This window comes from Pterocles gutturalis, unplaced genomic scaffold (genome assembly GCF_000699245.1).
Source record: "Pterocles gutturalis isolate BGI_N339 unplaced genomic scaffold, ASM69924v1 scaffold10696, whole genome shotgun sequence".
In the NCBI taxonomy this organism is placed as follows: Eukaryota; Metazoa; Chordata; class Aves; order Pterocliformes; family Pteroclidae; genus Pterocles; species Pterocles gutturalis.
In genome coordinates, this window is record NW_010100426.1 from 1 (window position 1) to 12,279 (window position 12,279).

The 12,279-nt window shown below is 39.2% G+C and overlaps 1 protein-coding gene across 1 annotated transcript in view; it reads right to left on the reverse strand.

Moving 5' to 3' along the window:
- Positions 1-1,658: 1,658 nt before the first annotated feature.
- Positions 1,659-12,279, reverse strand: part of RALGAPA1 (Ral GTPase activating protein, alpha subunit 1 (catalytic)) — a gene marked incomplete at its 5' end in the record, with an annotated part of 111,191 nt that continues 100,570 nt past the window's right edge. The window contains 3 exons of the mRNA XM_010079756.1: positions 1,659-3,055; positions 10,909-10,939; positions 11,575-11,699. Of these exons, the coding sequence (XP_010078058.1) occupies positions 10,932-10,939; positions 11,575-11,699 (133 nt within the window). The remainder of the gene's footprint in view (positions 3,056-10,908; positions 10,940-11,574; positions 11,700-12,279) is intronic.

Consider the following 12,279-nt stretch of genomic DNA (forward strand, 5'->3'; position numbering starts at 1 on the left):
GGGCGGGTGTCGGGCCGCTGAAAGTACCTCTTCCGTAGCTGCTCTCGGTCCCAGGATAGAAGTACAGCTGTATATACGATATATAAAGAGAGGAATTATTTTTCGTGAGAAAAGGAGCCTGATCTAGTGACCTTGTTTTAATAGCCTTAGCCCCTGAGCTTCAACATTCAAGTTATTGTGAGGTGTTCTGTTTGCTGTATTCTGTGCTAAAATAGTTGAGAAGGCAAATGTTCATATTAAGTCAATGTCAAGTCATATAATAGCTAGCAAAACGTATGGAAAATTAATCGTGCTGTCCGCTTATTAAAATACAAGGTGTTGATCTTCTGTAGCTAAGGACGCCTCTCCCGCTTACTCTGTGTATCTGTACTCTAGCGACCGTACGGTGGGCAAAACGCGCATCTCCGGCTGCTGCCCATTTCAAAACTCGCTCCGTTAGTGACTTGTTAGCACGGCACGGACAATAGCAAGAAGTGCAGTTGGGTGTCGCCAGGCCGGGCATCGGAGGCAGGTAGAAGGTCCCTGTCCACACCCAGCCTTCCTGGGCAGCCTTTGACCCTTCTCCCCTGTGAGCTGCGCTGCTAATGTGAGCTCCTCCGAGTCCTGTGAACAGCTGAAATTAGAACATGAAACTGTCTTTTGATATGTTGCTACAGCGCAGACGACAGGCTACTTTCCTTCTCCCTAACGAGACCTACCTTTAGCAAAGCAACCCACAGTGTGTATTCTCTGGCTTTAACGGTGGTCTGGCCAAATGCTTTGAAAAACTGTCAAATTTACCAGCTACTGACATTTCAGCCAGTATTTATTTATTTATTTATTTTTTCCACAGGAGTGCTTGTTTCCAAATGTGATAGCAGATGAAGCTAAAAATAAGGACAAGCAATTTCAATAAAGGATTTAAAACAAAGCTTGTGCCTTCCTTGAATTCAGCAGGGCAAAGTGGGTCAACTGGTGATTTCTGAAGAACTGAATTGATCCCAGACATAGCCTTTGTTCTAACACTCTCTCTGAAATGAGCATGCAAAATATTTCAATCTTTTGGTTAGCATCCTCTAAAGCAATTTCTGAAGTTTTATATTTTGTTACACACAACAGAAGATTCACGTGTCATGCCCAAAGGCTGAAAGCAAGCGATAAATGCTTTATTTTCAATGGGCTTCATGGACTTTATTGTTTTAGTTCCAGAACCTGGACAAATTAATTAATACAACATAAGGTAAAGGCACCAGGATTTACTGCCTGATGAAGGAGGCTGAACTCACAGATCACTCTTCTCTTATGCCAGAAATAAAGCATGTTATTTTAACTTGTGCATTTTTCTGTCATTTGTTGGTAACAGAGACGCAGGTAAAACTGTCCAATTATGCAACTGAATGAGTTGCACCCAAAGAACCAGCATGCAAGAGAGAACGTCCTGTGCTTTGCATTACCCGTGGAGCCGCATATATTGTATTTACTAGATCTGGGGAAAAGTTTTCAGTAAGGCGTTCTTGTTATGGGTTGGGAAAGAGCTCCTAAGGACTCCTGCGTACTTTTTAATACAAATGAAAACTAAGCTGTGTATAGCACTTAACTGCTCCACCCATAGTATGCTACTCTTCTATAAATTGGAGTAAGAACCTCACCACTGAGGTGAATGACTAATATACAAAAGGTGGTAAGAATAATTTTATTGTATTATTAAATAGCATGTATTCTCTTCAACCATTACAAATTTGTAGATACTACATGAGTGACAATACATAATTTATCTTTTTATTGTTGCCCATATGATATATTTACACATGCAGTTAGTACCGATGTCATGCTACATTTTGTTAACAGCATTTCGTTGTTTGCAAGACTCAAAATGTGAGCATTTCATCTTCTGTAGGAAAATACCTCTGGGTAGGTGGAATGCGTGCACTAATCTGCGCTCACAGGGTTGGAATCGTCAGCATTTCAGGCCAGGCTCCTGGAGCATGTTCCCTTTTCTTCCCTAGTACACATCATCAGAGCAATGTATTTCTATCTGGAAAGTGTGGTTTTTTTTTTCTTTTTTTTTTTTTTTTTTAAATGTAAGAAACAAGAATATACATCTATAACCAGCAGCCTGGTGATAAAGGCTAAAACCCATGAAACTCGATGGCATTTATGATTGATATCACTTGAAAAAGCAAACATTATAAAAATATTTGGAAGCCAAGCATAAGTAGAATTTCAGCACAGTGATTTTTTTTTTTTTTCTGGCATAGATTATGGCATCACCTGCACAGTTACGAAATTATATGTTGCTTTGTGAAGAAGGAGTTGGTGCTATGAACAAGTTATTTCATTTGGACTCTCTAATGCTTGAAAGGCTGTTGAACTATTTTATTCTTAACATAAATAATCTGTACACATCCTGTGCATTAACATTGTGACATCTGACAAAGACTTTACAAATGCAACTTCAATTTAAAATTGTACATTCATTTTGAAGTTGTACATATTTCTTTCTTTGTTACAGAGAAAATTGCAGTGGGGCACAATAAATATAGTGTAATCAAACTGCAGTCTCCAATTCCATATATGACTCAAGATCAACCAGAGTTAAAAATGACTACTGTTAACATACTGTAATCATCCAGGAAGGTAAAAGGTGCAGAGGACAAACTGCACTGAAGAAAAAAAAGAAAAAAAAAAAAAAAAAAAAAAAAAAAAAGGAAAAAGGCAGCCTGGAGTTTGATAAAAAAACCCAAAAGCTAAAATATTAAAGTAAAATTCCAGTGTCACTGTTTAAAATAAACATACAGAAGAGGGGTATGCAGGGAAGGGGCACACACACATTAGACATTATCCTTTAGCAGAAGGCGGTGAGTCGCTGCGGGCAGGGTGGCTGATGGCTGTTCACTAGAAAGCTGCAGGCATCTCGCCACTCAGGACTTGTTGGCCGAGCCAGAGGAGCGGCGCAGTTTCATGGACATGCGGCTCTTGCTAGTCCGAGGAGACATTGGAGAGGCTAAGTCGGTTCCATCCACCTGTGCTGTTGCTGCTGCTGGAGTTTCTCCCGGCTGAGTCTCTGGGCAGAAGCCTGCAGAGGACAGCAAGAACCAGGCGGGTCAGTGCCACCCGTCTGCACCCGCAGCACGGGAGAGTCTATTCACAAGGGGCAGAGAGGAATTTCAGTGCTGCCGTCACTCGCACAGCATCTCCTAGCCCTTTACCGGCTGTGGGCGATGGCACTGCGCGTTGAGCTAGCAACTGCCACAAATCCACCCCAAGAGAAAAGACAATGCCAGAAACCACTGAGCTACGGGACTGCAGAACCCCCTCGCTCTCGGCAGCTGAGGCAGCACTGAAGTGGGCGATGTTCTGCTAACCGGGAGAACAAGCACCTCCACTTCCCTTGCAGTGATGGGGAAACCACAACCCAGAACAATCCAGTCTTTAATGAGAACATGAAGGTTGTTAACAGCTCATTGCGCATGAAGGGAGCCCTAGGAATGCAGCTGAAGAGGTGGTGTGAATCGGGGGCCAACTGGGAGAGCAAAACATCTTCTCCCATCCCAACTTTAGTCAGTGCTTCAAACAGCAAACTCCTACAGGGCCCACAAGGCAGAAGCTTGAACAGATCATACTAACTGGATGCACTATACGTTAATGTTTCTTTGTAAAAGGAACAAGATGAATTTGAGATAACGGTATGTCATTCATTAGCCCCACGCCTGGAGCTATGCTCCCATGGGCCCCGAATCCTCCCTGAAAGAGGATAAGGCTCTTCCCTTACAAACAGCATCTCCAAATCTTCTTCCATAAAAATACAAAAGGAAAAGGAGAAAATGCAAAATTAAAATTACAGTCTCCTTCCCATGCACAGAAAATTAACACTATGAACTCACACCCACAAAACTAAACTGCATTTTAATTATCCATTTACAGAGACGGACAGCCTGATTGAACTCAATTATCTCAGCTGCCACTGGTCACTTCTGACCTGTATAAAATTACAGACAGAAGCTTAGTCCTGCAGAAGCCAAAGGGGAAACCCCTGCTGACTTCAGTGAGCCAGAGTATCACTTGCTATTTCTTCCACATCATGCTATTACTGGTAATTCTTTATGATAATCATGCAATAATAAGTGAAGATCTCTCTCCCTCAGTATATATTTCATATATAAGGTGTGCAAAAAACCACTCAAAACTGATCATGATTTATTTTAAAAGTCTCCTTTAAAATAAAATTATGTAATCACATAAGAAGTCTCTGAGTATATTTCAAACATATTGTCATAAACCTCTGTGATTTAGTGACCTGGCATCCTCCTCACCTGGTCCATCACCTGCCTGCTCCAGAGAGACAGCACGGTACTTTCTATCTTTTTCAAACTGACACAAGGGCTGTTATTTGTTCCCCAGCTGGTGACAGTAATTCTGTTCATGAACTAGGTACTTCATTGCCAAACAATCTGGGAAAGCACGATAATGCCTGACTCACTGTGCCTTACAGAAAAAGGCAGGCAGGGAAACATGCACTCTCATTTTCTGAAATTCTATCTTGTTCTAATTTTACAAGGAATTAAAGCATTTCAAATGGTGGAAGTTAGAGAATAGAAAATAACGGTTGTTGTTTTGCACAGCATACCATTCACAGCTAGCGTGAAAGACCTTCCGTTTCAAGCCTTTGCCCTTTACCTTGATGTGGCCAATGCTTTCTAGTGGAGGTTTTGGAAGGAGAAGAAATATCACAGCATTTCTTTCTTTGTTGAGAATGAAGAGGTGATGAGGAAGGAGGAGTGGAAAGAAGTGAGGAAGGGGGAGGAGAAAAGATAAAAGATAACAGGTGTGAGACATGAGACACGAACCGCAGAGATTGAAGGGTATTAACAGATGAGCACAGAAAACGGAATTTCGAATTTCATTATGCAATTGCTGCTCATGCTACAGGTTAAAGAGAGTGATGAGTTAGTTATGTGCAATGAAGCAACAGCTTTGAAATCCGGTGTCATACTTACCAACTAAGCATTACAAGAAAAAAAAAAGGAAGAGAGAGAGAAAGAAAAGAATTCTATAACATTATCCAGATCCAGCAGCCTTATTCATAGCAACTGAGATACATCCTAAACATTGTCTGAAATGCTTGCTTAAAGTCTGGGAAAACAGTTAAATATTCACACACACACAGTTGAGAAGGAAAAACAAATGGCAACTCGATATATGGCTTCTGCTCCCCATCTGTTCCACAGTATTAAGTATGTTAAAATTATAGCCAGTCTCAACATGACTCCTGAAATAATGTAAAGAAGACAAAACAGTATTTAAGCTAGTTAGTGTGCACTGAAGGGTCAAACCCTAGTGTGAAATTTTGCCATGGTCTGGAGAAAAAAAAAATCCTTTAAACCCCCCCATTATTTCCATTAAGGTATTATTCCGGTCATATCTTTTTTTTTTTTTTTCCTAATTCCTGCAGACAGAATCACAGATTCACATCTTTTTTAAGAAATTGACTTAGAACTACTGAAGAACAGAAGCCATGTAAAGTGATTTTCACATCTGAACATATCACACCAGAAGAGTGAAGAATAATGGCACTTAAAATATATTTGAAGTCTGACTGCAATCAACAGACTGATTAGTAACTCAATTTCTTTGGATTTTAGATAAGCATATATATATCTATATATACATACATACGCACATACACACATGTGGATATTAAATGTGGTGTATAGAAACTTTGCAGGTTTTGTTTCCCCTTCACAGCTTTAAAATCTTCAGTGTAAAATGTCATTATCTTTATCTCTCTATGCAGTGAAATATTTAGTTATCCAAAATATAAAAATAGGGTTAAATAAGAAGGCTTTATTGACAATTGACCTAGAACCAGAAAGTTCCGTAACATAAACAAAATAGATGTGTTAGGATTTTTAAGAGGCTGAAAAATGTCAGGAAGTGATCCATATTTTTAATCTCTTAGGTTTGAAAAGTGACAAATATCATAGCCTGATGAGCTATGATATTTTGGGGCCATACCATAAAGCTGTTTCAATTGCTTCTGAACAAGGAGGTGGACCAACAAAGTTGAAATGCGATGCTTTCACACTCCATTTCACAATTTTAGGATCTTCTAAGAATAGTATGTTGGTTACTTGACTCAGAAATTAACTATTTAAATGTCAAATGGACACATCTAACTGCACACAGACTGAATTAGAAGCAAGGTGAGGTGAAGGAATTTGGAGGGATCCTAACACACATGTTGGCATGACTCATCTCGCTTGTCCGTTCTTACTTTCAAAGAGGTGAAAAATTCACTGAGGAGAAGCCTGATACACTGCAAGTTAAGACTACTCTCAGTACATCTAGCTTTATCACACCTTGTTGTCTGGATTAACATTTTCCCGAGTGCCATTTCTGAGAACGACCACAGAGGAAAATACCATTTGTGCACGCTGGTAAATTTTGATGGCCTTTTAAGATACTTCAGCTCCCCCCAGCTGACCCCCAGGGAAAAGGGCAATTATTGTTCTACAGCTTGTGCTGTTTACCACTCTTACAAACTTCAGTCTGAATCTGTCCAAGTTGCCCATCATGCTCAGCAGAGCCTTGCCAGAATCAAGGAATTAAGTCTCTCACTAATTTTGTGAAATGAGGAAAGGAAGCAAGAAGTGGATGTAGGGAGAAAGACTGCAAAAGCATCTGCAAAGCAAGGTGAGGAGGTGAGGAAGAGACGGTCTAAAGACCAGGGAGACTGGAACTGGGTAGGAGAGAACTAGGAGTCAGCCATGAGAAAAACACAGCAAAAAGGATTAAGTTTATGACCCTGGCTGGAAACGTGAGTGCTAGGCAAACCTATTCCTCTCTGTCAACTAATATGCATGAAACCCACTGACAAAATTCCCAATCTTTCTACTGGTGGAGATTCAAGCAGAGGTTAGACAGCTTAACATTACTACCGATTACTGCCCTATCTCAGTCTGCAGGAGCTGGTGGTGGATCTAGAGGTTACAGATTTGTTTATGCATCAAGTGGCTGTTAATTGCTATTACAGAATTTATCTTTTGCCCTATGCCTTAAAACAAAAATGGAAGGAAATTACACAAGGAAAATGTTGTCACAAGACAAATTCATAAGGTCAAATATTCAAAAACTAGGAAATGTCAGGATGAAAATTTAATTTTGTCCCCTTGTGTGTATGCACTGGATACTTTTCAACTGGACAATCCTACTCTATTTTTTTCAGTGGACCCATTTCATTAAATGTAGAGAGTTGATCTGTTTGGGTTGCTAGCTGCCCACACTAAATTTACTGCCTCAGAGTGCTGAGGATCCAACTGTTTGACTTTAGGACAACAGTTCAGAAATGCACAAAGTTTCAGCTTCAGTTGTTTCAATATGAAATTTTTGGAAAATCTCAGTAAGCTTTGTGGTCTTACTCTGATTCAGAATGAAAAAGAATATTAATAAGTTTGGACTGGAAAAAGGATAATGAGAAACTTCCCAGCCCAGCCAGCCAGACATAATACATTTCTGTATTTCAACTTCACTTCCAGTCACAAACTTCAACCATCACCACGTGTTGCTTAGACCCTTCTGCAGTGCGAAAAGCACTATCATTCTCATCTGTGAAGGGGTAATACAGGGCCAAAAAGATTCTCCGTTCAAAGTTACCCAGCAAACAAGCCACAGAAGAGATAAGATCACAGAATCATAGCATGTCCTGGGTTGAAAAGGACCTTAAAGATCATCCAGTTTCAACCCCCCTGCTGTGGGGAGGGTTGCCAGCCACTAGAGATGTGGGCTGACAAATTGGAGTTTCTCTTGTACAAGGCTAAAGTACTATTAACTTTACATTCCCTGCCTCCCTGCCTGTCAGCTGGCATCCCCACTTGCTTTGGGAGTGGGGCAGCAGAATTGTTCTGAACACAGGCTTGAAAATACAGGAATGATTGTTGGGATCAAGAAGTCCGATGCTTTTAACACAAGGAGAATACTGACTAATGTAGAGAGGCTTCTTTATAAGATTTACTGTACTAAGTTACTATTTTTTAGTAGGAAAAGAGGGGAAAAGAAGATAGAGAAAAAACCATCCCAAGACTTCAGTACATTTTAAATCTCAGAATCTTAGCATCATGGGGTCAATAAGCCCTTCAATATAATTGAGCTTACCATTGACAGTTCCCTTAACCTATTCTGGTGTCACAGAGATCTGGTTTACTCAATAGCCGTATAGCAGAAATTACTCTATTTAACAGAGTCATCACAAAGTAAAAAATACAGAGGCAACTGAATTATATTCCGTGATTAAGTGCAAGTAAATCTCAAATTTTTTAAATGTACACATCCACTACACTAGTCAGGTTCCTAAACATGGGAAGGTGGACTTGTCAGATATTTTGACAGGGGAAACTAAGTATCTAGATAGAACAGCAGCAGCCACAATCACACTGCATTGAAGAGCAACCACTCTAAGGAAGGAAACTGCTTTTGCTGAGGGCTGAGACTTTGATAAAATTGGTCAGTCTGAGGAAAGAGTTACCAAATGGCATGTTCTCTATTTGCTCTGATTATCATAGCTCAAATGAAAAAACTGGCATGCTGAAACCGGCCAACAGGATCACAACAACAACAAAATTACAACATTTGGTGACGGGCTGTAGTAGCTTCACAGTTTCCATGGATCTTTCTTAGAAGAAACTGTACAGAACATTTTATAAAAACTAAACATATTCAGTAATTGTAATCTTGTGGATCACAATCCAATTAAAGAATCAAGTCTATAATATAAAAAATGTGGAAATCTTTTCTAGTCTCTTCTGGTCAGTTATTCTTCATTAAAAAAATAGACAAATTATATTTTTTTAATTTAAAAAAATAACTGTGATGTACTTTTAGAAGCTGACCAGAAATTTTCAGATGACATGGAAACGTCTGGCAGGGAGCCTGCAAGGTTTTGTTTGAGTCATCCTGAGAGTGATAAATGTGTGTGGATTCCCAGGCAGGACTTCAGTGCCACTCCTACACAGAATCCTGTCACAATGTAGAGCTCTTCACTTGTCTATCAAGAAATCTGCCTGTTGTAGGGACCCTGGAAAGTTAGGGGTATCTGTTTTTTTAATAGCACATCTTTTGGACTCTTTCCTGGGATCACAGTCAATCAAAGTTCTGGGTCATCTGTAGCCACCTCACTCACAGGTCTGCCTTCGCTACAACTAGGAACCAGCAGTTTCCAGGATAACGTCAAGCCCTGGGGTAGCCTTTTTGGCAGATGACTGGCAATGTTAATTTATACCTTCCCCAAGCTTTAGAATTTGTGCCCTCCAGAGTCAGACCGGAGGCAGATGGTGTGGTGCCATGTCAGGTGCTCGGTGCTGGAGCTGAGTACCAGAGCCCCAGAAGCCCTGGATCAAACAGGAGTCAGCGCCCAGGCTGCAAGGAGGACTACCCGAGTATCCCCAGCATCCCTGGGCTGAAATGAAAGCTCAGATCCAGGCAGGTCTGGGAACAGGTTATTTGGCTCTGATACCAGGTCACACTGTGCTGCACACCCATCCTAGGAAGCTCCTGGATGCTCCTGACACTGAAGTGTTGGTCAGTTCCACTGCACAGCACAAGGTCCAGAAGAGTGTGGCCCTCAGGACAGGACATCACGTTTCGTGGTACATAAACACACGTGCATATATACGCAGATGTGAAATACATCACAAGCTCCTATTAATGAGATTCCTGCAGAAAATTATTACATTTGATAGAGAGGTTAAGTCTAAAATCAAGTTTCTAAAAACCATAATATTTTTCCAGATCACATTAGAGAATACCAAGCATCACTAGGACAATTTTTAAAGGAATACAAGAATTGTCGCTGTAGAGCAGTGTTCTCCAATGCACCAAACTAGTACATAAAAGCAGCTTTGCTTCACCCCAAAACAATGAACCAGATGAAGAGGGCAGAATGATTTAGCCCAGAATGAGACTTCCAAAAGTGAATAGGCAGAACTGATACAAGTGCACTAGAATATAGAATATATACTAGTCATACAAAAGTGTCTGGTGTTGAATACTTACTGAGTGCATTAGGTAGGAAATGTGTCAAGGACTGTTATCCCTGGTTATTGTTTTTAATGTTTCTATTTACAGATTTTCCCTATTCAAATGTTTTCATATTATGGTACTATTTTTTTATATTATTCAATTAGTTTTAGATTACTTTTAATTTAGTTTCCCTTTGGTCTTGTCTATTTGCACTGCCATAACTATACCACTTATTACACTTTGAAACTGCACCTCATTTCAACTTATGGTTTACACTATCAAGCGAAGGAGCTTCAATGTTTTAACATCTCTCATTCTTTCTGTAGTCCTATCACAACCCTTCTATAACTTTAGAATTTAGTTCTGCATATTTTTGCAATTGAGAAACAAATTTTGAGATAACAACTTGCCAAATTAATTTATTCTTACAGAATTTATTTAGATTTACAGCTCTTCCACAGAAGCATTTTGATTTGTCATTAAATAAAGGTTTTTCTGAACAAGGAATTTCAAGTGTTACACATTCTTCTTCTCCTTCTCTCCTATGTTATCACTGCAGAATGTCTTACAACATAAATGAAAGACAGTACAGGGTACAAAACACACCACTGCCATCCAGTACTACTTGTTCATGCTGAGAAACAAAGGTCAACACAATAAAGTGTTACTCATTCAACAACTGTCTCTATCATTAGTTACCTTAATCCCAGAACCAGTGTTAGTGCTTCATGCAGACCTGAGGTTAGTAAAAGACTAAAGCTTTAAGAAAATATAGTGGTCATTTCTCAGTCAGTGTGAAATTCTTTTTAGTGTGAACAAGGGCAACAAGGAAAGTTTGCATACAATTTGGTTACAAGCTTAGTGCTCTAGTAAAAGTAAGAGGAACAAAGGGGTTTTTTGGACACTTTGTCTTACCTTCAGATAAACAGAACTGATATTTAATGATCTAAAAAGAGGGGAAATAAAATAATGAAATAATCATAAGGAGTTCAAGAAATTTCAGAACAGGAAGGCCTTGAGTTACTAATTTTCTTTTACCAATTTTCTCATTAGTAACTGAAAATGCAGTATCCTCTTATAAAACAGGTATTTTACTGGAAAGCAAAATGACCTTAAAACCAACTTTACAGTTAACAACCTGGAAACAAAATTGATGATTGTGAGGCTCTCAGATTTCCAGTGTAAAACTTTACATTCTAAAAATGTAGTGAGCCTTAAAACTTTCTTACGGGGAAGGTTACTTAAAGAATATATCTACCCGAATGAAGGGAGTATCAACACTTCCACTGAGACTTTCTACAAGGTAACACAACAAAATTTGCTGTAAAAATACAGGGCTTGGTTGCTATATTAAAGAAGCTAGCCCAATCTTAATGCCAGGCACTGGCTCATGATGCCAGGCAACAGAATAAAGACTGAAAAGCAACTTTGCACCCGGGATCTCAAATATGTACACATAGTTGTCCAGATTAATGGTAACTCTTAATGATGTGCACAGGTCTGAATTTTTAGTATTTATAAGTAAGGATACTGCATTTCAAATAAGACTGTACAAAACCAGTTCTTTACTGTACTTCTTACCTGTCTCTGAGGGCAGATGGTGGTAAGGTGCTGGACAGAAAACTTGAGCAGCAAAATCCTCAAAAGTTGTAGGCTCTAGATGATGTTGAACAATTGTTTGCAGGTATCGTGCTCTCTCCTCATAACTGGTTTAGCCAAGAATTAAGGACCAATTTCTATCATGTACTGTAAATGCTAAGTATCAGCGTAGCAACCCAAATTCTTGTTTAAGTACATATCACATATTTCAGTGATTGTACATACTTATTTTTAATTCTTCACATAACTATGATGTTATCTGATGCACTGAAGTAATATTAACTGTAAGATAAACACGATTCATGTAAACCTTATGGTTCAACTACCTTTTTTTCATGTGTGATGCAAAACTTTCTGAATTTTTTTTTGCAAACAACAGCAACTTAAATTCTCTTTTAAGTAACTGATTTGTCTGTACTCTGGTCACAATTAAATATAAAAATGTTACAATTTTAAAGAGGTATAGCACGAAAAATGGTGTTAGTATTACCAAAATAAATGATTTTGCATGTTTTTGTAACAAACTGCTTCCATAATCCCTAAACACACACACACACACACACACACGGTTAAGACCATCACATAGTGAAATTTGAGTATTGTGAAAAACACCTCATCAATTATGCTGCTAAAACAAGCAAGAATATTTGTAAAGAATCTGCAGGACCCTTAAATACTGGCTAACAG